Source organism: Stegodyphus dumicola, chromosome 2 (assembly GCF_044657685.1).
Source record: "Stegodyphus dumicola isolate Sdum_Otavi_A_Nest chromosome 2, ASM4465768v1".
In the NCBI taxonomy this organism is placed as follows: Eukaryota; Metazoa; Arthropoda; class Arachnida; order Araneae; family Eresidae; genus Stegodyphus; species Stegodyphus dumicola.
Window position 1 is genome coordinate 284,249,293 of NC_140769.1, and position 27,470 is coordinate 284,276,762.

Below are 27,470 nucleotides of genomic sequence, written 5' to 3' on the forward strand. Positions count from 1 at the left end.
CGTAATCTAATAAACCAAAATTACAATGCATTAAACATGGCTGAAATCCTCATTCGGCACAGTCAGAGTCTCGACAGGGTCTCTTTAATAACCACACGTCACAAATACCCATCTTCCGAAGGAACTTTAAAAACTTTGGTGGTAAAGTTAGGTTAGGTTATTTAATTACGGCTAAGCCTCGAGGGCTATCTACCTAAGGGGAGGGATGCCTTCGTGGAGGACTTTCTAAGGGAAACTGGCTCGTATACACGTTACAGTTGGGGAAAACCACGAAAACACCCATGCAGCCCGTTTGCCGGATTCGAACCTCGGATCGAACTAACGATGTTCAGCGACTTTACCGCTCGGCAGCTGGTGGGCCCCCTTTGGTGGTAAGTAAGTAATCGAAGACTACTTGTATAAAGCAACGATAGTTTTGCATGAAAGCAATATATCGGGCAATTAATTGCCATATTTTCAGAAGCAATGGAACAAATTGCTCTCATTCAAAACAGAATTTAATGAATATTCGTATATTTTTCTTTTGCCATAAACACGATAATTCGTTTCAGCGTTCAGGAGTAAAACTAATTAATTTTCTGCTCTTTTAAAGAAACGTTCGATGCTTTCGCGCATAGTCTCTTTCACTGAAACATTTAACGACACGAGACAAAAAAAAAAAAAAAAAAAAAAAAAACACGCCAAACAAGAAAAATCTGAAATCTTTTCAGATTTTATATTACGCCCAAAGGGATATTTTTTAAACGTTTTGTGTGTAACCTTTATTTATTAAATATCATGTTCTTTGCACTTAAACTATAAAATTCATTCCAACGGCAGTATCGCAAAATATTTAAAAGAAAAGAGCATGTCTTTAGAATTTCCGATACACAGTTTCGCGCGCTGTACAGCGTTGCCATTGCTCGCATTGAAATCGTTCAGTTTATTAATCAAAAACTCACAAAAGCTTTACAAAATAGGAAACAGACAAAAAAACAAATTCCGAATTCGCTCTTCCGGATGCCCATAGTCAGGTGGAGACGTATGTTATTCAAAATTGGATGGCTCTAGGTACCGTTGTTTTATCCCAATGCGAGAAACATGCATACATTTATGCAGATTCTTCGTTATTTGATCTTTTTAAATATAATACAGCGCTCTAATATTTGGTTGCAACAATTTAAAAAGTGATTTGCCGTTTATAGTGAATCCAGGCAAAAAGCCAAAACGAAATTACTAGTAGCCCTTCTGGGAAAATTGCCACTTTGGGCTAATTACTAATTTGGCTAATTTTATTAGCTCATATTCTGTTTTAAAGGTTAAGAAGAGGTGTTTCTCTTAATAAGAATTTCTTTTGAAGGAGAGGTAATGCATTTCTTTTCATCACGAAACTTTAGAAAATGTTTGTATTAACTCATACACCTTGGGGCTCATACACCTTAAACCCCTTCCGATCTTCGAATATGTGACTGTTGCAAGAATTGGGATATTTTATTTATTTTAAAAGAAATAACTTCCAACGTTTTACACCTGACTACATAATATAGCTGCTTTGGGAACTAGTAACCAGAAAGTTTGTGTTGCCACAAATAGTTTTGTTATTTAATCGACTTTGTGACAAAATATTTCGTCATATTTCCGCCTTGCGCCCGTGATATTTTAAAAATGGCTAATGGTACGTACTTGAAAGTTGATGAAATTCTTTATATGAGCACTATCTTCTACCTGAATTTTATATGGGCACTATCTTACCTGAACCCAAAATTTGATGAAAATGTTAATATTAAAAAATTTTATGCGCAAAAACAGTAGAGATTTTTTTAATAAAATACATTTTATAAACTCAACTTCAAATAAAATATACGTTTAACATGAATTCTTAGAATTTTTGGTTCACAAGAGTTTGCAAATGTTATGAAAGCTATATATCAAATATGGAATCAAATTATGCAACAGAATGTTCTAAAGTGTGCGCGCAAGGTGGAAACATGACGAAAACTTTTGTCACAAAGCGGATTAAATTATAAAAATATTCGTGGCAACACAAACTTTCTGATGACTATTTCAGAAAGCAGATATATTATGTAGTCAGCTGTAAAAAGTTGGAAGTAATTGCTTTTAAAATAAATAAGTTATCCCAATTCTTGCAACAGTCACATATTCGAAGATCTTATGGGTTTTAAGGTGTACGAGTCCCCTTAATAAGAATTTCTTTTGAAGAAGAGGTAAGGCATTTCCTTTCATGACGAAACTTTAGAAAATGCTTGTACTAAATCATTACAAAGAAATGTTTCCTAAGAATAGATGCCATAAAATGAATTCTCACGCCAAAAATATTTCACATATTATTGAGAAATTAAATGCAACATTCTTTCCTACATATATAACGGAGAAAAGTTTCTTCATTACAGATATTTTCATAATTCAATTTCAGGAACTAAGTCACCGACAAAATAAAATGCGCGTAAAGCATTTCCAGATGAGCGGATAATACGTCTGAGCAAAAGGAAAACTCTCGAACAATTTTAAATCGCCTGTAGTCATACTTGAAAATAATACCAAACTTCTTTCGGAAACTCTCGCACTTCAAGCACCGCCAAGTATCAGTTGGAATTGTGAAAATCATCTAATGCAGAAATTTTGAATAGCATTACATCCGCTAACAAAGCGAAAATTCTGCCTGTTTCGAAAGACTTGTGCTTCTTTTTTCGTTTTCTCATTTTTTTAACAGATTTTTATTCTAAGTAGCAAGCACACAGATATTCATTAAATGCAAGTAATTAATTATTACTTTAGAACTGCGATTTCTGAACATGGCATTAAAACGTATTAGTGAACTATAACTATACTGGCGGACAAAATTAAGAGATGGAACACTTTTTCCCAAATATCTCGAGAAATACCGGATAGAAATAAATGAAATTAGGCATAGGTATAGTTTCTTGTATGACAATAATGTGTATAAAACAACAATGAAAATGCCATTCATTAGCATGAGTTGTGGCCAAGAGACCGTTGTGGTCCAAGTTTGAGTTTGAAAGGTGGCAGTGAAAATTTGCCTAGTATGGTGTGTGGTCGTCTCTGACAGACAGTATGCACAACGGGTAGCCATGCTGTTAATTAGTAGAAAGTTTAGGAGTCTCTGTGGAAGTTGAGGCCCACCAGCGGCCGAGCGCTAAAGTCGCTGAACACTGGTAGTTCGGTCCGAGGTTCGAATCCCGCGAACGGGCTGGCTGCATGGGTGTTTTAGTAGTTTTCCCCATGTGTAACGTGTATACGAGCCAGTTTTCCTTAGAAAGTCCTCCACGAAGGCATCTCTTCCCTTAGGCAGATAGCCCTAGTGTGCTTTGCCATAGGTAAATACACCACCACACCACCACCTCTGTGGAAGTTGCATCCACTCCTTTACTAGAGAAGTTTTTAACTCCTGAATGGTTCTCGGTGGGGGTATGGCGTATTCCAATATCCCTCCCAAGAGCCTCCCAAGCATGTTCAATAGGAAGTAGAGAAGATTTGGCTGGCCAATCCATTCGGTGAATATCATCGCTTTCCAGGTAGTCATCAACCAGGTGAGCTTTATGTGAATTATCGTCCATAAAAGTAAACTCAGAGACAGCAGCCCCCCCCTGAAAAGTCGCATATAGGGCTCTAGGATCTCCTGCCTGTACCTCTTTACATATACAAAACCAACTGTCAAACACGTGGAGCGCTGTGCAAGTATTTTGCATGATTCCTACCTAGACCATCACTCCTCCACCACCATATTGGTCCCTTTCCATGTCTGGGATGGTAAGGATCCGAGATTCGCTCCATATCAATAATCGTAGAGATTCAGGTGTTATAGACTGAATCTGGACTCATCCGTGAACTAACAGTAGATAATTAAATACAAAATTCGTAACAATATCAAAGTGATTGGGTATGGCCGTACCCTGTTTTACAGAAACTTGATGAATAGTCTCGTAATTGTGATCTTTATCGTACCAATTTCTGTATCCTCATATCAATGTGCTTAAGAGATTAAAACCTTTTTAAAGACTTTGAGAAAAATCGTGTTATAGATTTGAAACAGTAATTTGGCATCATTCAATTTTGTTTCCAGTTTTTTATGTATGATAAAGAAGATTACGCTATGAGATTACTATGACCTTACTATGAGATTACTTTACTATGACCGGGTAATGTTTTATATATTTTGCAGAGTCATTAGGTTATTTCGAAGCAGGAGATTTGAAAAACGAGCAATGCCCTCGCCGGAACTCGATCCACAGACCTCTCGCATATGCGCCGAATATTCTGTAAATTACACCACGAAGGCAGGCTAAGAAAGCGGGAGAAATACCTTATATACTCCCCCTTTTAGAGGGCGACTGGGGATTAGGGAACCCTAGTCGCCAAGTCCTGGTGGTGGAGAATCTTCACCCACCACTGTAGAGTCATTAGGTTATATCGAAGCAGGAGACATGTAAAATGTGCTGTGCTTTCGCCGGGACTTGGAACCTCGGACCTCTCGAATACGCGCCGAGCATGCTGACCATTACACCACGAAGGCATGCTAAGAAGGTGGGATAAATACCTTATAATGTAACAGATAATTCTTGCAAACATATTCTTTAGTCTTCTTATACAAATATTATTTGGTCGCGTCACGCATTGATAAAGGAAAATAATTTTAATCTAAAGGCGGCAGAATTTTCAGAAACTTAATAAATAATAATATATAAATTTCATATTTAAAAAGAAAATAAAATTCAATTGTTTCCGAGAATAAAGAACTTCAGGCGATGGAAAAAGTAAGTTTGTTGTTAGGTGGTTGTGAGTAACTGACGTTGAAGAGACAGGGATAAAATAGCTTATTCACCCCTTTTTTCTTTAATTAAGGTTCAAGATAAACAATGTGTCAGTTATTATTTATGAGAACTTAATAAAAAGTGGCGTTCTTTGTATTTTTTTTTTTTATTTTACTCTAGAGATAAACATTAATCCACTTAACAAGATATTATGCACATCACTCAACACACATCTGTAGAACATCTTATTTTGGTAACTCTCTTTAGGTAATGCAAAAAAAATTGTAATTCATAATGTACAGAAACAATATGAGTTTAGCACACTTAAAATTAGTAATACATTGAAATTTACATTGATTGCTCACAATAATGTATTAATAATACACAAGTGCTTTTAATGGTGAATCTTTACATTATGGTACCTTGGCGAAAATTTGGCGACCAACCCTGCTACAGCAACCTGCTAGTTTTGTTTTAGACGCCATTTTGTTTTCATTTTCACGAAATAAAGGTTTTTTTTTTTTTTTTTTTTTTTTTTTCTACTCAACATTTTTTCCAACAATCTGCTAGCCGAATTACGCTTATACTACAACTTTTATGGAACAAAAATGCTTAATCATGACCAAGATTAGGTGCGAAATTGGGAGAAAGTTCAGAATCGCAAACTCTTTGCCGCGTTTTTAAGAACTGCGCATACACGGTATCCATGTACACGTTGACCTTTCACTTAAAAAAAAACATCTCAGAATTGCACAAAAATGGCATTGCGCACACTGTTGACTTTATCTTTGTACATATCGACCTATTTTCACTTAAAACGTCAAAAGAAAATTGACAAAAATCCAATTCTTCTTACTCTTGTAAAAAGCGCCAAACAAATAAATGGACGAATCTGCACTTTAGCAGCGAAATTGTTTACAAGTGCTTATTAGCTAAAATCACGATCGGAATCTTCCGGAAAATGTTACATTACATGTCTCACGATCTCTTATTTCTCTGAGACAAAATAATTTGTGATTCGAACTGTGTACTTCTCAGATTATTGCTAAAGTCCTAGCTAGTAGCCTTTATCGCCTTACCAAAATGTCGCCAAACTACCTGTTACCATATTCTAAAGATTAGACCTTTTAATTTATTTTAAACCTCTCTTAGCACGAACTCGCTTAACTCTTTAAGGCCAGTGGTTACCTACAGTAACCGCGTTTTCTATTGAACGTCTTATTCACTCGTGTGAGTGATTTTCAAGACTGATCGTTTCTAACAAGAAACATAAGCCAGTAGTTGATGCTGTAATTCGTATTCAAGAAAATAAGCATGAGCAATCGAAGACAACATGACGACGATGTGCACTTTGAAACACCAAGAAAAAGGCCTGTAAGAACAGTGTGGGAATGCCTGCAAAGTTGCACTCTGCTTGAAAAAGAAAAACTGTTTCCATTAGTACCATAGAGACTGGATTTGTGGGGATGTGTTGTGTGGGCGGTGGTTACCTACAATAACCACCTTTTCTATTGAACGTCAATTACTCGTGTGAGTGGTTTTCAAGACTGATAGTTTATAAACTTCTCTTGTAGCTCACTAAATGGAAATCAAGAAACATAACCAATCAAGAAACATAAAGCCAGTAGTTGATGCAGCAATTCGTCTTCAAGAAAATAAGCATCAGCCATCGAAGACAACATCACGACGATGTGCACTTTGCAGCACTAAGAAAAAAGGCCTGTAGGAACATTGTGGGAATGGAGCACACGCAAAGTTGCACTCTGCTTGAAAGAGAAAAACTGTTTCTATAAGTACCATAGAGTCTGATTTGTAGGGATGTGTTCTGTGGGTGGTGGTTACCGACACTAACTACCAGAAGTGGTCTTTTTTCACGCGTCTTGGACAAAATATGCATAGTTGTCAGAAATAATGTCATTGTATCATCTGATATAGTAAATAAAACAAGAGGTTTTCTGAAAAAGTGCCTTTTTCTTTCCCTTATAAAAAGTTAAGACGAACACTCGGTTAACATGAACAAAACTTTGATCCCCGCAGTGATGTGTATGATATTATAAGTAGTTTTATCGGTTAGCACGAAATAACGAAATGTTTTGCACTCTATAGCATCATTAGATTTCATCATTTAACGCGAACTTTCAGGGGGTTTCATATTTTTTCCTGTTGTTTCTCCGGATACAGTCGTATTTAATTCAAACCTCACAAAATATACTGTATTCTTTACAACATAGCCAGCTTGAGTAACATGACCATTGTGTCAATGATGAGTTTTCAGAAATTCGTTAGTACAAATGTCGATGTCGCCTTGTGTGCTGTAGAGCAGGGAAGGCGATCCTTTTTCAACTAGTGTACTAGTTAAATTACGGTTTATAGTTTTCGGGTGTCCAGTGTGTTACTTGTTGTATAGCTTTTTAAAAATAGCCTTAAATAGTTTTTATTTCAAATTATCGAATTGTATTTTGTAACTCTATTTGCTGTTCATTCATAAACTTGTTTAGTTATTAACTTATTGTTTAAATATTAACTGTAATTATAAACTTCCTTGTTAGTTATTAACTTTCTTATTCTCGTTGCCATTTTTGAACTGCATACTTTTACTTTTTACTTCCTTGTACGAAGTAAACAGGAAGTATTGTAATCGCGAAAAGTTTCAGGCAGCATATTTCAACGAAAATATCCATTTTGACCGCTATCGAATGCAATTTAACGATGTTTTTGCGTGATATCTGTACGTAAGGACAGAATAAAATACTCTTTTCCTTCAAAAAAATTATAAAACTGCTTATATTAATTCTGAAGAGAATTTTTCGTGGCGTCTGTACCAACGTACGTACGTATCTCGCATAATTCAAAAACGAGTAGCCTCAGAACGTTGAAATTTTGGATACAGGACTGCTATAACATTTAGATGTGCACCTCGTATTTTGGTGGACCTCGTATTATATATATATATCCACTCTGTTACCCGGCTCAGTGATCTGAGGTTCTTTAATCTTATATGTTTGTAAATTTTACAATTTTTGCTTTAAAAAATGATGGAATTAAGTTGTTTTTATCTTCCGGTTAAAGTTTTTATGCCTTTAGTAAATCTGTATGCAATATTTTTAGAATTATCCACAATTTTAAAGTTGTTTAAGTGCCGCTAAGCCTTTTTTTTTATGGCGGCCATTGATTGTTTACATTTGAAACAGCAGACTAGTGGATTTGTTGCCAATCTAGAGAAACTTAGCTTCACAACAACAAAGATAACGCCTTCATTTATTATTGCCAATTAAATCGTGCTCAATCCTTTCTGGAATTTTTTCGAGGAAATAAGTGTTTAAGATTTATTTCGTAATTTTGAATATAGATATTTTGAGTTTTTATGTATTTTTGCCTTCTCGTGAAGTGAATACTGAATTAATTGAATAGAAAAACTCAATCGTCTGTGAAAAACTCGCTTTATTATAGTATTTGAATAGAACATGTGACAACGATTAGATAATTCTATTCTTTAAATGATATAAATTTTGTTCATTATGAGTTATAATATGAACGAAATATAGTACTGTTAATTGAATCTAGCGCCAGAGTGTCGCTATGGTAAACAAATACTAGAATGAATTTTAAAGAATGCATTTATTCTCTTGTGGATTATGCGCTGTCGGCGAAGTAGATTTAATTCAATCTAATAAGTTTAGATAAAATGCAAGAAAAAATGCGTATAATTTAATATTCCGTACAAGGAAGCCATGGGGTGTATACATCAGATTTTTTAAAAAGGGAACATTATATCTATTTTAAAAGGAAGCTTTGGTGGCTTCATATGAAACAACCTCTTGGCAGGTTTAGCATTTGGCGACGACTGCGGTTCCGATAACAGAACAGTACCATAAATGATGCTAATAAGCAGAGTAGTTATACTAATTTAGGTACACAATGAAAAAAAAGAACGTGAACAATACATACTTAATACTAGAATAACTAGTGAGTGAATTTATTTTTACAGCGTAAAATGAACATAATTTCAGTATCTGAAAACTTAAGTATTTTCGGAAATTCCTGCGTGTAATGCTGCTTCCAGTAGAATTTCGTATTTCCTCGCATCCCACAACCAGATGCCTGACCAAACACTCGTTAAAAAGGCAGCTACAGCAGAAGAGTAATATCCAGGTCCTTCCACGAAGAATACTGTTGCAGAAGACAGAAAAGCATGATTATTTAGTTTTCTAATACGCAATTTTACCTAATTACAGCAGTTCAACAATTGCATTAAATATGATACAAATTGAATAAAATTTTAAGTAGGTTTTTAGCCCAAGACACAGAAGGGCTATTAATTTCGTTTTGGCATTTTGTAGTGTTTCACTATAAAAAGGATTTCACTTTTCAAATTGTTGCTACCAATTATTATCGCGCTGTATTATATTTAAAGAAATTAAATAATGAAGAATCTGCATAAATGCATGCGTGTTTCTGGCATTGTTATAAAACAATGGTACCACAGCCATCAAATTTTGATTAACGTACTTCTCCACCCGAATGCTGGCTTCTGGAAGCCGAAATTTGGAATCTGGAATTTACTTAATTATCTTTTTCATATTTATAGTCTGGAATTTGCTTTATTATCATTTTATATTTTAAAAAGAATGCGTCGAAACGTTTTCGTTTTTCTTTTCTTTGTCTGTATTACCTTTATCAATTATCAGATGCATTGTGTAAAAATATTTGTAATTATAAAATTATTATAATAACTTAAAGAAATATCAAAACTGCTAAAATTTTTGGCGACTCACAGTTTAAGAAACCTTGGCCTAAAGCATTAAATCAAACAGATTATAAATGTTACAGTTTTGTCCCTCTCTTAAATTTACTGTTAAAACAAGAAAGAATTACCTTGTTCTTTAGTAATTCCCAAAGCAACGTATGTCATTCCGGATGCAAATGAAATTGCTAGAAAGATTATCGAGGTAATTTTATGGAAGAGCAGAGTTGTTACGTTGTACTTCAGATGCAATTTTTGCTGCATGTAGTGGTAATTCATGTGAAAAACGACTGTGCAGCTTGCTTCTATAAAATAACATGAAGTTAGATATTTATTGATAATATTAGGAACTGAAATGCGTAAAGACAAAATAAAACGTTAAAACTAAAAACAAGTTCTTCTGCACATCTCTATTTCGAGTAACTATCTACATTACAATATCCTGTCGATTCGCCTAAACGTCTATCTCATTCCTTTTCAAAAGTCCTCCACGAAAGCATCCCTCCCTTTAGGCAGATAGCACTCGTGTGCTTTGCCATAATTAAATAATCCAATCCAATCCATTCCTTTTAAAAAAAATCTGATGTGGACCATACATGACTTCTTTGACATATTTTTTCGCTGCACTACATTTAAACTTAATTTCTTGAATTACATTAACTTAATTAACCGATCTCTCCGGTCAAGTTGAAAATGACATCAAAAATCGCAAATTTTGAAATTAAATATCCTGGCTAAATTTTGACGTGCGAGAGTCAAACTTCATCTCAATTTATTTTTTTCATAACGAGTATAAAACTTTTTCAGATATAAATATAGGAGCCGGGAGGTTTCGTCCAAAATTAATTTTATAAAATTTGATATATTTTCGTCATTTAAACACTTCAGTAATTAGTAGATTACTACCAGCGTTTGCGAAAATAAAGAATGAGTGCGAGTAAGAAGGATGAGTATATGTCTACATATATACCAGCACCGTTTACCCGCTATATTATATTTTGATAGATTGTATATAGTCTATTTTAGGTTTACATGCATAATTCGTGCATGTGTAATTGAAGAGTTAGGTTTGGAAGCAACTTTCCCTTGATAAGTTTGTCTGCTGCCTGCTCAACAATTATTCACTTGAGCAATTTTATTTCGTCTTAAAAATTCCTTAAAAAAATTTTTGAGATTAATTTTTTGGAATATTATATATTTTTTCATAGTTTCAGATATGGGCATTTAATCTACATATGCTCTTAGACTTTAAATGATATAGTAAATTAGTTCGCAGTAATAATTTTATTTTTTTTATTTTTGCAATTAAATTTTTTCATTAAATTTAATTTATATTAACTTTATACGAATACAGAATGTTTAAATTCAAATTTCATTCTTTGCAGCAATGGCGCAAGAGAATTATTTAAATTTAATGTAACTTTGCTATATTCTTGTGAAACAATATAGATCCATACATATCGCAATTTTTATTATTTATTAGTATCACATTTTTTTTTTTTTTTTTTTTTTTTTTTTTTTTTTTTTTTTATTTAAAAGCATAATTATTCCAAGTATTTCCGCGCAATATGCTGCTGAAAATTGATCATTATAGACAAGAAATAAGAAATTAAAAACTAAGTTTACCCTAGATTACATAAAAGAAGTGAAATTCAATACGGAAAAATTTGATAAAATCTTATAAATATGCAAAATAATAATTAGAGAAATGCGAAACTAAAATATTGTTGCGTTTTTCTTTTCTGACACCAGTTGTTACGTTATTTTCTTCCTTCACGTTCTAGCAGGGTTCGTAAGAATTCGGAGTGAATAATGACAAGACTACTTGATGAAGTATCGAAACACACTTTATTGGCCAGTACTGTCAGGACAGTTCCAAAACACGTTTTTACAGTCGTCGATGAACTACTATAAACACGCTGACACGATCAGCGACACAGCCTCCAGGTTATCAGGCTATCACGGTGGAAACAGCTTCACGGTGGGCAAAACACTAGAGTACAGCTCCCGACTCTGCTTGCTCGTTCTCGGAACTCCACGTACTCTCGAGACTCTCCACGCTACAACTCGCAATGCACTCGACGACTCACAGAGCACAGGTGCTGATCTTCGGTTCGGTCGTTCCGGAAGCTCAACACGCTCTCTCGACGATGCACTTACCGCGATACACTACGAGACTCTTTCGGTGCACTCGACGGCCCACTCGGCACTTTCTGCCCAGCTGTCAACTCGATCGGCTCCGCAGGTATTGACTCGCTAGACAAGACACCAACTTGATACTAACTAACGTTCCGCGTACCGGGAGGGTTTATGTAGCTTTTGGCTGGTGTCCGAGAACATTCTGGGCTAAACCGGTAAGAATTCGTTCCAGAAGGTTCTCCCTCCGTCCATGGCATATCGCCTAAAACCCCAGTCACCCTTTAAAAGGGAGATTATATAAAGTATTTCTCCCGCCTTCCTAGCGTGCCTTCGTGGTTTAGTGGCGATGCAATTTCGTGATTGCCTTGTGGATAATTGCGACACAGTGTGCAAATTGCTATGGGCACACATAATGAGGTGTGCAAACTGTTAAGGACACGGAAGTTATGAAGTATCGAAATGGACAAGTAGTATTCAATTTAAAGAAGGAACTTAACAAAAGTGTACTTCGAATTTATCAAATTTAACTTAGAATTCAGTTTATATGAACATTGAATAGCCTGCACAACATCATATACTTTGGGCTATGGAACTTTCATTTGCCTGAACTGATGTGACTGGCTTACTCTGTGGATAACTGCAAAAATAATACGGACACACATCATTAGGTGTGTAACCGATAAGGACATGAAGTTATGACGTATTGAAGAAGACATACGTTTAAAAACTGGTTAATATATAAGTTCCACTCTCCACAACATAGATCCTATCCATGACAATGTAATCATTAATTGATCGTATATTTATTTTTCATACGGATTATTATGTAACAATTATTGTATAGATGACACTGTCAATTTAGCATTGTAATATTACTATCATTGATTCAGTGAATGGCGGTGGATGGTAGATTCTTTTCCGTCGCATGGACATATAACTTTGATTGGTGTAGAATCTTTGGTCGGAGGTCCATGAGACTGCATTTCGGTGTAGTGGCGAAGGCCAATGCTCTCATTTTTCATTTTGCCTGCTTCCAAAAAATACCTAATGTCTCTACTAGGTAATAAAGTAAAATAAATTTTGATAGAATTAGGAATATTATACTGCATTTCGCGAAATAAAATTTTAGAATGGCTGGTATGAAAATGCGCCAGCTCTTTTGGTCAAATCTTCACTGATATTTTTTTTTAATTTAAAGAACTCAAAAGGAATTCAGTGTTTCCCGATTTAAAAAAAAAAATGTATTCCTATCGTACGCTGCGGGAACATATCTTAACATCCGTAAAGAAATAACTAATGTAAATATAGTTATAAATTCTTCACATTTTTAAAAGAACTTGAAAATATTTACCCAGATTTAGGGACCAGAATTCCAATTGCTACTCCAAGCAAAAAAGAAAAATCCCATTGTTCCAGAAATAATGAAAAGAAAACAAGGAATCAGTCTAAAAAAAACCGATTTCATTGGTTCTCTGAAACCATATTCCATCTTTTAAAAGACCAACCTTCAAAGAAAAGAAAAAAACTCCACTGAAATAAAGAAAGGAGCAACATGTATTTGAATTCATTAACATTTCCTCTGTTTCATTAAAGTTAAGTTATAGACCCAATATTTATTCATCCATCTGGAAATATTACAAAGTTCTAAATGCACTCTTTAGCCCGACGCTATAAGTCTCAAAACGACATTTAGCCTTGAACCGCTAAAAGCGTTGAATCACTTTCCAAGTTGTTGCCATCAAATAATATCTTCTTGTATTATATTTAAATAAATTAAATACTGAAGAATCTGCATGAATGTATGCATGTTTCTCTCATTGTGAAAAAACGACGGTACATTGAACCATCCAATTTTGAAAAACGTTGTGCTGCACCCAAATATGAGCACCTGGAAACCCGAATTCTGAATTTCGAATTTGTCTTATTGTCTATTTCATATTTTGTAGAACTTTAACGAATTTTTGATTAACAAACTCAATGATTTCAAAGCGAGCAATGGCAACACTGTGCGGGAAAAACATTTTAATCTCCTGCGCATGAGACTGTCTATCTGAAATTAAAGATATGCTGTTTTAAAACATTTCAGCTCAAAGGGACATTAGCTTATATACTCTCGAAACATGCATGTGCGTCTAAGAGAAAAAAATGTCTCTTGCCGTAATATAAAATCTGAAGGCTTTGAGATTTATTTTTTATTCTCGCTATATTATTTCTTTAAAAACTAGCCACTCACTATGCCAGCTGTCTAAAACAATTTCTACAAAAAAGTACGTAATCATTTTAGTAAATCCAGCTGATTTAATTTTATTAAATATTTCTAATTAGATTTCTTATGATTTTAATGCATTTTATATAAATCAATTCATTCTGAAAAGTAAGAAAATATTCTTAAGAACTGTGTTTATTACTTTTAAATCGCTTAGTGTGTTTTTCAGTAAACTTCCAGATTACATATACATTAGTATATAATAGTAGTATATAATATATTATATTAATTCTAAGGTATTAAATTAAATATCTTAGGCAATACTGAATGGCAGCACGTTCGGGCGGGGAAAATAAATATATTTTATTTCAGGCAATGGCAACACATTGCTTTCAAATAGCCGAGTTTGTTGATTAAAACTAAAAAATATACGTCTTAAATTTAACAACCTGGCGAGCTCGAGATAAAAAGGTTTTATTTGGAACAGTTTTGCTACTTCTCGCATTTAAATTACTGAGTTTATTAATAAAAAATTTCTTAAAGTTGCACAAAATATGAAATAAATAAATTTAAAAAAATTTGACTATCAGATTTCGATATTCGAGGTGCACATGTTTGGGAGGGGGTGGACTACGTGTACTAAAAATTTACTGGCTTTAGCTGTCCTTATTTTCTACCGTGGAGAAGCATACGTACAGATTCTTCATAAATTAATTTTAACAAAATAATACGCAATGATAATATTTAATGGCAACAATTTGAAATTAATAGTAATTCGCAGACAGAATTGGTACGCAGAAAAAATGAGTTTCGAGATAAAAATTTCACAATATATTACATCTGACTTATGAATTAACATTTACAAATAGTTAAAATTCGCTTACCTATGCGTGGAATTTTTTTCTTTATTCGCAATAGGAAATATCCGAGTAAATGATAGTCCTAAAATGTATTCTGCAAAAGTATCTTTTCTGATATTGTTTAAATGACGTGTGATACATTCGATTCAAAAATTTAATATGTCTACTAAATTTTAAACGTTTAGGGAAGAAACTGCCTTTAACAGTTGCACATTATCATTCCTTCATTTTCCGTTGCTATCTTGTGCAAATGTAAGAATGAATGATAACGCAAGAAAATATTTTCTTTCATCGTGCATGATACGGAATAATAAAAAAAAATCGCTCGTTAGTGTAAATTGAAAAATGCCTCAAATAAAAGTTACTAATAATATATTTTAAAATTTGAGGACCTTGTTGAAACACGAAAAAATGCCCTAAGCAATTTTTACTTCCTTGTGAGAAGTAGTGCAAGTAAAGTAATCGCGAAACATTTCGGGTATCATATTTCACCTAAGATATTCATTTTGACTGCTCTCGAATCCATCTGACCGATTTTGATAGTGACATCTGTACGTACGGACTATTCATTTTCGCGAAGGCATTGCTGTCTTCGCTTGTTGATTCGCAAGGATTACATGCTGTTGAATTTTATGGTTTAAGTGAGGAAAACATGGTATTTAATAAATAAAAGTAACACATAAAACGTTAAAAAAAACATTTGGACGTAATCTGAAAGCTTTTTTTTTTTTTTTTGTTTTTTTTTTTTTTTTTTTTTTTTTTTTTGAACGGGGAGGGAGAGCATTCGAATACCTAACAATATACAACAATTCTATTTGCAATTCCCTTTCTCCATTACATTACAAAATATTATAAACGGATACCTTTATTGATATGCTGTTTTAGGTTACAGAGCTTAAAAATGTAATTCAAAATCCTTTCCTAAAACAAATTTGTTTTAAACAATGCTATACTTAATATTACTTATTATGCTATACTTAATATTAATTCACTTTAGAAGCATTTTATTTGAAATTTAGTAGGTAACCATCTCACAGATGACCTGATTTTAAAGGTTCCATTCTGTTATAACTATAGAAAACATACTTTATTTGTTCTAAATTTACATTTCATTTATAAGTGGATTTATACATTCCTTTAATGTATCTAAATTTTCAGACACATATTCTATGAATTTATATTTCAGTATTGTGCATAAAGTAAGTTTTCACAGTAGTTTATTGACTTAAGAAAACATGCTATGCCAGCATAAAATTCTGCAATATTTCTATATTTAATATTCAAATAAATGTTTCTTAAACAATTTGTATATTTTGCAATCTTGTCTGTCAGATATTTTTTACTCTGAACTAGTACCAGAAAAATTAATTATTTACGACATATGGCACTGAAAATGGGTATAATGTCATACTCTGTATTGAAAGTTATATTTCATTACTGTACGCTACCATATTTTGTTTTCTTCAGAAAACCGTTTCTTTAGAAAACTAATAACAAAAGTACAAATTATAAAATAATTTTTGTTAGGTACTATGATTGTGGCAAGTTCTGAGGCGTTGTTTGTTAGATTAGAGATCTCTAAAGATAATGAAAGGAACAAACCATTAAAATTTGTGCTAGATGGTTTAGTTTATTTCATTATGACAAAGCACCAAGGGCTATCTAAGCCTTTGTGGAGGACTTTCTAAGGGTGAAGCTCCCAACTAAGCAGGAATTTCATAGTGTTTTTAAAGTATTGAATCTACTGAACTCATAAGGTGAGAATCAGATAATCGTGTATGTAATTCTAAAAAAAAGAATCTTTAATAACATTAACATGTGTTTCATATTGTCGAAGTGACACGAATATAATCGAACGTCCGAATATCGATAGGTCTGTTCCAATCTACACTTTATTTATGCAAGAATAAACCAGACCTTAGTAGCATAAAGCATGTCAATATTTTTCATAGCAGTCAGTAAATGTATGAATTATACTTTGGTGCAATCTAGTATATACAAACAGATCCAATGAGCCAAACGCGTTGATCTTAACAAACATATTTTTATGCTTGCTTAGAATTTCTTCTTATTTTCGGTTCAGTGTTTTAGTGTTCACTCATTTTATAAAAGTGTAATTTTAATTTTGCTAACAATTTGAACGTAGGACTCTCTTGATCTTGAGGCCCTAGCTGAAGCCTAGTCTATAGGAAAATCTCGCTCTGCATACATTGTTTGTAAAACTTCAGTCAGTTAATATTTTTCTGAGATTCATTCAGCTTACAAAATGGAGGTTGTCCATGAATGGTCTTAATTGCATTATATGCAATTTGTATAACATTATTCTTAATGAAAAATAGCAAATGTAGTCCAACTGTGACCGGGTTATGAAGACCACTTTTAAATTGGTATTTTGCATTGGTTTAACACATGACATAACATTTCCCATGTTATGCGAATGAATCTGTGAATTGGTACTTAATGTTAAGAAAATGTGTAGCAACTAAAATAAAGTTATTTGTGCAGTTGCAACAAGAACTTTTTCACATCAGGCGAATTAACTCGGTCAGTATTTAACTGCTACTAAATTACAAATGTTGTAATTCGTTTCAGGAAGATGGCGCCACTTCCTTATTCTAAACGGATTGTCTAAATAAATAACATTATATATATATTAACAGTTTTTATAATATTTTCTGAATCATCTTTAAAAAAATATTTTTAAAGAAATGGAAAGGTTTCAGATTTTAAATTACGTCCAAAGTTGAGTTTTTTTAAAGGTTTTGTGTGTGACCTTTGTTTATAAAATATGTTCTCTTTGCACTTAAACCATAAAATTCAATTCAACAGCAATATCGCAAAATAATTTTTAAATGAGCATATCTTTAGAATTTCCGATACATAGTTCCGCGCGCTGGAGATAAAAAGGTTCCCCCCCCCCGTAGAGTGTTGCCATTGTTCGCTTTGAAATCCTTGAGTTTGTTCATCAAAAATTCGTTAAAGTTTCACAAACTATAAAATCAATATTAAAACAAATTCCAAATTTTCTATTTCTTGGTTTGAGTGAAATAGTAATTCCAGCCGGAAATCCAAATCAGAAGAAAGTCCGATGTTTTATTTTTTTAATTTAACTATTTATAATTGATATAATAGTTTATTAAAATTTAATAATTTATTGCTTTATATTTGTTTTTAGTACAGAAGTGCTCTCGACGCGTTTCCGGGATGCCCGTGGTTCGACTCCTGGCGAGGGCACTGCTAATTTTTCACTTCTCCTACTTTCAAAAAATTCCTAATGTCTTCTCTACAAAGTAATATATTTTATTTAGATTGCCTTTCTCAGAAAGCAAGACTGAAAATTAAAATAAGAATATATTCGACATAAATTTCAATTTTTTTCACTTCCTTGTACGAAGTAAAAAGGAAGTATTGTAATCGCGAAAAGTTTCCGGCAGCATATTTCAACGAAAATATCCATTTTGACCGCTATCGAATGCAATTAAACGATGTTTTTGCGTGATATCTGTACGTAAGGACAGAATAAAATACTCTTTTCCTCCAAAAAAAATTATAAAACTGCTTTAAAATGATTTCTGAAGAGAATTTTTCGTTTTTCGAATTATGGCGTCTGTACGAACGTATTTACGTACGTGCGTTATCTCGCATAACTCAAAAACGAGTAGCCTCAGAACGTTGAAATTTTGTATATAGGACTGCTATAACATGTAGATGTGCACCTCGTATTTTGGTTGCTATCGACCGCACCAAACGTATATAAATATATTTATATATATATCCACTCTGTTACCCGGCTCAGTGATCTCAGTTTCTGTACTCTTATATGTTTGTATATTGTACATTTTTTGCATTAAAAATGATTCTATTATGTTGTTTTTATCTTCCGGTTAAAGTTTTTATGCCTTCCGGTTAAGGCTTTTATGTTAAGTAAATCTGTATGCAATATTTTTAGAATTATCAACAATTTTATAGTTGTCTAGTGCCGCTAAGCCTTTTTTTATGGCGGACATTGAGAATTACATTTGAAACAGGAGACTAGTTGATTTGATGCCAATCTAGAGAAACTTAGCTTCGCAACAACAAAGATAACGCATTCATTTATTACTGCCAATTAAATCCTGCTTAATTCTTTCTGGAATTTTTTCGAGGAAATAAGTGTTTAAGATTTACTTCGTAATTTTTAATATAGATATTTTGAGTTTTTATGTATTTTTGCCTTCTCGCGAAGTGAAAACTGAATTAATTAAATGAGAAATACCCAATCGTCTGTCAAAAACTGTTTCTTTTTGGTTTGTTTGCTTAATTTCTTTTATACATCATTCTAGCTTTATTATAGTATTTGAATAGAACATGTGGCAACGATTAGATAATTCTATTCTTTAAATGATATAAATTTTGTGCATTATGAGTTATAATATGAATGAAATATATAAGTTAACTGTTATATAATTATTGCATTATATAACAGTTAACTTAGTTTCCGCTATATAATTATTATATAAGTTAACTGTTATATAATTATTGCATTATATAACAGTTAACTTAGTTTCCGCTATATAATTATTATATAAGTTAACTGTTATATAATTATTGCATTATATAACAGTTAACTTAGTTTCCGCTATATAATTATTATATAAGTTAACTGTTATATAATTATTAATTCTTAAGAGTAATTATTAATTATTAAGTAGTAATACTTAATAATTAATAATAATTATTAAGTATTAATATAATTATTAATACTTAATAATTAATAATAATGTTTATTAATGGAATACTTTAAAACTGCAGTGATAAATATTGATAAAATTTACACCGATTTTTAAATCTTTCATAGGTTATTCGCAAGAAAAGAATACGCAAATGCAAAAATTTATAAAAAGTGTGAATGTTGTCACCCAATATTATCGCCCTGTATTATATTTAAAGAAATTAACTAATGAAGAATATGCATGTTTCTCGCATTCTGAAAAAACAAAGGTATCTAGGGCCATCCAATTTTGAGTAACGTAGGCCTCCATCCGAACATGGACACTTGGAAGCCGAATCTTTGAATGACCAATCTGTTTAATTATCTATTTCATATTGTGTAAAACTTTAATAATGAATTTTTCATTAACAAACTCAAAGATTTCAAAGCGAGCTGTCTTTAATTAAAAGGTAGTTATAGGAAATATTAATCAGCTTGAGTGGGTCCATAAAATGAGTTCCAAGTTCGCTTGGGCACTAAATATCGGGGGTCCCACGAAAAGCTAACCACTTGCCCAGGGCATATGCTGATCCACTCTAGGGACCAAAGTCAAGAAACCAGATTTTGGGGCACTGCAGGCCGTCGCCCACTAGGGCAGTTGCGCCAATGAGTTTAATTTAGAAGGACTCAGAATCTGATGTTTGTTAAAAATTAATGTTCGAAGAAACAATTCAACTTAATAAAGTAGAACGTGTATTACTAAATTATCCCACATTCATATTTCGAAATGTAGGTTCATTTCAAACAAAATTCGCTCTTTTATATGATTTATTTTTAAAAATTTGTGTTCAAGCATACCTGCAAAAAAAAAAAAAATTATTTTTTTATTCAAAATTTCCAAAGATATACGTGAATTTATATAGTGGCGCATTTTGAAATTTGTCGTGTTTGTAATAAGCGACGAGTTTTAATTTCCCGCTCGTGGAGAGAGTGAGAAAAAGGAAAGGAAAATAGCTTGCTATAAATTAAGAAAAGATCACAAACGGAAGATAGAAATCACAATCGGTTGGGTAAATGTGCCATATACTTGTATATTTAAATACGCATTTTTAGTCTACGTTTACTCGAGTTAATATTACTTGCTTTTAGGTTTTAATTGAGCGTGCTTAAGAATTTTAGAAAGGCTTAAGTGGGTCATAGCACACAAAAGTTTGGGAAACACTTCTGCACATTGAATCAGTTTTTATTCTTTATCTTTAATTTTTGTTTTTTGTTTCCAGATAAATTAAAGACTAGCTGAGTATGCTTATCTTAACTGAAACTTGAAGGCGACGAAATGCTGGTAAGTGTCAGATTTTTATTTTAAAATTGAAACATGTTACGATTTATTTCTTCATAGCCAAATGTCAAATGATTTTTTGTTTTTTTTTAAACCATACAACGTAAAGGTGAGAGCAATTAGTGAAATACTGTTTAGAAAATGAATGAAATATAAGGTAGTTTGAAAATGTTCCTGAAATCATCGCTTCTCCCAAGCGATGAGCAATGTCAACGCGCCATGAGCAATGTGACCATCCAACATCTCTCTTAATATCAAAATGTATAAATTAATTCATATGTCATGACAGATGCAATTTTATGATATATTTATATATTACAAAAACAACATTTGAAATATGTTTAAATTTTTTATTTAAATTCATATATATAATATTCGTATATATTCATATTATAATTCTTCAATTAGTTACATAGTTCTATTAAGGGGACTCATACCCCTCATGATCTTCGAATATGTGACTGTTGCAAGAATTGAGATATTTTATTTATTTTAAAAGCAATTATTTCCATCTTTTTACAGCTGACTACATAATACAACTGCTTTGGAAACTAGTAACCAGAAAGTTTGTGTTGCCACAAATATTTTCGTAATTTAATCCTCTTTGTGACAAAATATTTCGCCATGTTTCCACCTTACGCGCACGATATTTTAAAAATGGCTAATGGTATATACTTGAAATTGGATGGAATTCTTTATATGGGCACTATTTTCTAACTGAACCAACGATATAATGAATATTTTAATACTGAAAAATTTTATGGACGAAAACATTACAGATTTTGTTAATAAAATACATTTTATAAACTCAACTCAAAATAAAATAAAAATTTAACACAGAATTTTAGGTTCACAGTAGTTTGCAAATGTTATAAAAGCTATATATTAAATATGGAATTAAATTATGCAACAGAATGTTTTAAACTGTGCGCGCAATTTGGAAACATGACGAAAAATGTTGTCACAAAGCGGATTAAATTATAAAAATATTTGTGGCAACACAAACTTTCTGATGAATATTTCAGAAAGCAGGTATATTATGTAGTCAGCTGTAAAAGGTTGGTAGTCATTGCTTGTAAAATAAAAATAAGTTATCCCAATTCTTGCAACAGTCACCTATTCGAACATCTTATGGGTTTTAAGGTGTGTGAGTCTCCTTAATTATAAATATAAATATTTAGCAAATGACATATGATAAGTAGCAAAATATATAAATTACAGTTGAATCTTAAGTAAGTGAATCTTTCAATTTAATGTATTTTAAAAACAAAGGACATATTATTAGATATTATTATTATTACTATTAGATAAAAGTTTTCAAAATAATTTTTGTGTGCAAAAATAGTGCTAGTGCCAAAAAATTTGATAATTATGCTAGAAATAGTGAAATTGTTGATGACCAATTGCAAAAATTGTTCGAACAGAAAGTATATTGCGTATTGACTGTCGAAAACTTAACCAAATAACTAAAACAGATTCTGAGCCTATTCCTAGAAAAATGCTGTCTTAGATCAGTCAACGGATACAAAAATCCTTTTTAAAAATGATTCTCCTTATAGATGGATTACTGAATGTCAGATCACTTTTCAAAAGTTAAAAGATACATTAATTTCAAGACTTATTTTAGCTTTGTTTAGTCTAAAACATCCCTGTCATGTATTTGTAGATGCATCTATAAAGAGGCTGTTGATGCAGTTTTAAAACAAGAACATCCTGATGGTAATCTACATTTTTCTAGATTCCATTCTAGAAAATTAAGATCGTTTGCACAAATTTATGCAATTACTGAGTTAGATTGTTTAGCTATTGATGCAATAGATAAATTTTAATATTATTTACATGGTAATCATTTTATTGTACACACTGATCATACTTCTTTAGTCTGGCTTAAGAATATTAAACATTCTACAAGTAGGTTATTCAAGTAGTCTTTGAAATTATCTATGATTTTGATAAGCATGTAATTAGTGAAAAGTGTGCACATATTCTGAAAGATTTTAATGGTTCTTTTCACGTGTGTCATCAAATATTCAAGAATGGTATTCATATTTGAGTTTTCCTTGCATTAAGTGACTATCGTTGCTTTAAAATTTTTTCCAAAGTGTATTTGGTATAAATTCTTCAGAGAAAGTGTGCGTCATTCTATAAATTCATTAAAATGTGTATGATGGTATATAAAAATATATATGTTCCATATACATAAATTTTAGGTATCAAATTTCACAATATTTGAAATATTCGATAGAGAAATTTTTCAACAACTTATTATTTAAAATGACAAATGTAGTCTCCTACACTTAAATTTAATTAATTTTTCAAAATTCTTCATATATATATATATATTATAAATTTTATATTACATTTCACAATATTTGAAATATACATTCCCTATTTCAAAAGCGTATCATTATCTCCATATTTAACAAATTTTGTCGAAATCTCAAATACTCCGTTACTTATAGATTCAACTGTAATTATATTCATAGAGAAATTGTGCAATTTTGCAAGAAGATATTTCATACAATGTTAAATCTTCAAATCTTTCACGTTAATGTAATTAATTACATATAAAAAAGGCATTCATTTTGGAATTTGAGGAAGCAGTATAAGTAATAAATTAAAATTTAGTAGTGACAAATTTGCTTTACAGATATATCATAACAAAATCATACAAATGGACTTGCTTATAATACAAATTACACATTTTTAGAACTACTTCGATAAAGAAATATAAAAAAGCAAATGTTTTGGGAAAACAATTGTGTCAACAGGTTATTATTTAAAATAAAAAATATAGTCTCCTATTCTTAAACTTAGTTCTTTAACATGTGGCATGTAAGCAACCTATAGGTTGAAGGATATGTGTTCGCGCTTTCAGGAAAGAAATAACCGTATCCCATAATTGAGAAAAATTTTAAATGCGTGGCATTAAAGAAGAATGATTTATGAGAAAGAGAAAAATTGTCTATTATTACAATTACATGGAATGAAGACTCCAAATGATCACCTGAAAAAAGCAGGTACTGCTTCTAAAGTTAAACTGTTGGCAAAAAGATAAAATCAATCGCTACAGACATTACAAAGTGTTCAAATACATCTGTATCAAAAATAATAAACCAAGTTTTACAAATCAAACTAGTTAAAAATCAGAATGTTCACCAGCTTTTGCAGATCCATGTGCTCAACGCAGTAGAATTTTTATGAAAACTATTTAGTATAACATAAATGGTAAAATGACTGAAATGAAAAAAAAGGTCTGTTTATCAACAAAAATGTACAGAGCTTCTTTCCGCCAATGCAAATAAAATTTCAGTGCGATGTTTATGATGGATTTTCTTACAACCGGATATTAAAAAAATTGATGTATTATCAATAGAAAGTTCTATTGTGCTTTTAGTCTTTCAAAAGGAGCTCGTCCTAAGCATAAACCCACCAGGACTGAAGGACACTGAGGAATGAAAATCAGTACCCCACAAACGGAAATTTAAAAAAAATGTTTCTATTATGGAAATCATAACGCAAAATTGGATAGTACAGAAAAATGGTTATCAGATTGGTGACTTAAAAGTTTTAGGAATTTAAACGAGGCCTGGAATCAGGTACGAAGTTACATTTTAAACATTAATTAAATCCTAAACTCATTTTAAAAATAGTAAAATATTTATGAAATTTTTTAATTTAGTTTTAATAATGTTTTTCATTCACCGTGCGTTGGAATAATTTTGGTAAACATAATTTAGAAAACATTATATGCTTATACAGATACACTTACAGCAATAATAAAATAAATAAATTCCAACATTATCAAGTATTACATAAATACAACATCCACTAAGAATGAATGATAATTCACTAAAGGTTTAACATTTTCAATTAAACATCTCTATTCATATCAATATGTATAAATTCATTCATATGTCATGACAGATGCAATTTTATGATATTGCAAAAACAACATTTGAAATATACAATTTTTTTATTTAAATTCATATATATATAATATTCGTATATTTTCATGTTATAATTCTTCAATTAGTTACATAGTTCTATTAACTATAAATATAAATATTTAGCAAATGACATATGATAAGTAGCAAAATATATAAATTACAGTTGAATCTTAAGTGAATCTTTCAATTTAATGTATTTTTAAAACAAAGGACATATTATTATTATTACTATTAAATAAAAGTTTTCAAAATAATTTTGTGTGCAAAAATAGTGCAAGTGCCAAAAAATTTGATAATTATGCCAGAAATAGCGAAATTGTTGATGACCAATTGCAAAAATTGTTCGAGCAGAAAGTAGATTGAGTATTGACTGTCGAAAACTTAACCAAATCACTAAAACAGATTCTGAGCCTATTCCTGGAATGAATGCTGTTTAGATCAGTCAACGGATATAAAAATCTTTTTTAAAAATGATTCTCCTTATAGATAGACAACTGAATGTCAGATAACTTTTCAAAAGTTAAAAGATGCATTCATTTCAAGACTTATTTTTGCTTTGTTTACTTTAAAACATCTCTGTCATGTATTTTTAGATGCATCTATAAAGAAGCTGTTGATGCAGTTTTAAAACAAGAACATCCTGATGGTAATCTACATTTTTCTAGATTCCATTCTAGAAAATTAAGATCGTTTGCACAAATGTATGCAATTACTGAGTTAGATTGTTTAGCTATTGATGCAATAGATAAATTTTATTTGTACACACTGATCATACTTCTTTAGTCTGGCTTAAGAATATTAAACATTCTACAAGTAGGTTATTCAGGTAGTCTTTGAAATTATCTATGATTTTGATAAGCATGTAATTAGTGAAAAGTGTGCACATATTCTAAAAGATTTTAATGGTTCTTTACGCGTGTGTCATCAAATATTCAAGAATGGTGTTCCGAGTTTTCCTTGCATTAAGTGACTATCGTTGCTTCAAAATTTTTTCAGAAGTGTATTTGGTATAAATTCTTCAGAGAAAGTGTGCGTCATTCTATAAATTCATTAAAATGTGTATGATGGTATATAAAAATATATATGTTACATATACATAAATTTTAGGTATCAAATTTCACAATATTTGAAATATTCGATAGAGAAATTTTTTCAACAGCTTATTATTTAAAATGACAAATGTAGTCTCCTACACTTAAATTTAATTAATTTTTCAAAATTCTTCATATATATATATATATATATATATATATATATATATATATATTATAAATTTTATATTACTTTTCACAATATTTCAAATATACATTCCCTATTTCAAAAGCGTATCATTATGTCCATATTTAACAAATTTTGTAGAAATCTCAAATACTCCGTTATTTATAGATTCAACTGTAATTATATTCATAGAGAAATTGTGCAATTTTGCAAGAAGACATTTCATACAATGTTAAATCTTCAAATCTTTCACGTTAATGTAATTAATTACATATAAAAAAGGCATTCATTTTGGAATTTGACGGAAACAGAATAAGTAATAAATTAAAATTTAGTAGTGACAAATTTGCTTTACAGATATATCATAACAAAATCATTCAAATTCACTTGCTTATAATACAAATTTTTAGAACTACTTCGATAAAGAAATATGAAAAAGCAAATGTTTTCGGAAAACAATTGTGTCAACAGGTTATTATTTAAAATAAAATATATAGTCTCCTATTCTTAAACTTAATTCTTTAACATGTGGCATGTAAACAACCTATAGGTTGAAGGATATGTGTTCGCGCTTTCAGGAAAGAAATAACCGTATCCCGTAATTGAAAAAAAATTTAAATGCGTGGCATTAAAGAAAAATGATTTATGAGAAAGAGAAAAATTGTCTATTATTACAATTACATGGAATGAAGACTCCAAATGATCACCTGAAAAAAACAGGTACTGATTCTAAAGTTAAACTGTTGGCAAAAAGAGAAAATCCATCGCTACAGACATTGAAATCTCTTCAAATACATCTGTATCAAAAATAAATAAAATAATAAACCAAGTTTTACAAATCAAAAATGCTAAAAAACATAATTTTCACCAGCTTTTGCAGAGGCATGTGGCTGAACGCAGTAGAATTTGTATGAAAACTATTTAATACAAGATAAATGGGAAAATGACTAAAATAAAAAAAAGGTCTGTTTATCAACAAAAATGTACAGTACTTTATTCAATCAATGCATCGTTATCATCATCGCTGTTCATTGAGTGCAGCAATGCAATTGCCTGTTCTTCGGTCATGTCCTTGTCTTTAACTTGCCAAACTGGGATATACTGTAACATGAAAAGGATTTTAGAAAATAATGCAACCATGATATGATATGATATATAAGTAATAGGAAACAGAAGAAAGAACAATTACTCTAGGACACTAAAATAATTGCAATAGAACTAGTACTGCAAGTTTCTCATTTTATAGATAGGGTACATTAAAGAATGCGTATTATTTTTTGGAAATTAAATTTGAGATGTGTGACCCTTCTCGTAAACATATTTGTTTTATAAGGTATTTCTTCCGCTTTCCTAGCGTGCCTTCGTGGTGTAGCGGTCAGCACACTGAGCCGGTATTTCAGAGGTCCGTGGTCCGATTCCCGGCGAAGGCGGTTGCTAATTTTTCATCTTTCCGGCTTCCAAAAATTACCGAATGTCTCTACAGTTTTTAGGAAACTTTAAAAAGTAGTACTATGATTTCGGGCAAATTTCCCGATTACAATAACAATAACAATAG

General features: G+C 31.5%; 2 protein-coding genes across 7 annotated transcripts in view; one reads left to right on the forward strand and one right to left on the reverse strand.

The window, feature by feature from the left end:
* Positions 1-27,470, reverse strand: part of LOC118184494 (uncharacterized) — a 71,145-nt gene that overhangs the window by 29,834 nt on the left and 13,841 nt on the right. For 2 of the 6 annotated variants that reach the window (XR_015039909.1, XM_085812236.1), the window contains one exon: positions 21,084-27,016. The exons of 1 other annotated variant lie outside the window; for it this stretch is intronic. Coding sequence is in view for 1 of the 5 variants with exons in the window: in XM_085812236.1 (XP_085668362.1) it covers positions 26,909-27,016 (108 nt within the window). In the remaining 4 variants the exon portion in view is untranslated. Of the gene's footprint in view, positions 1-8,304; positions 8,940-9,644; positions 9,819-13,003; positions 13,158-21,083; positions 27,017-27,470 lie in introns of those variants that run through there. 3 more of the 6 variants (XR_015039907.1, XR_015039908.1, XR_015039911.1) reach the window with 3 other exon arrangements.
* LOC118193431 (thyrotropin-releasing hormone receptor-like) overlaps positions 1-27,470 on the forward strand; it is a 380,180-nt gene that overhangs the window by 25,436 nt on the left and 327,274 nt on the right. Inside the window, exon 2 of the mRNA XM_085812238.1 lies at positions 20,689-20,750. The gene's annotated coding sequence lies outside the window, so the exon portion shown is untranslated. The remainder of the gene's footprint in view (positions 1-20,688; positions 20,751-27,470) is intronic.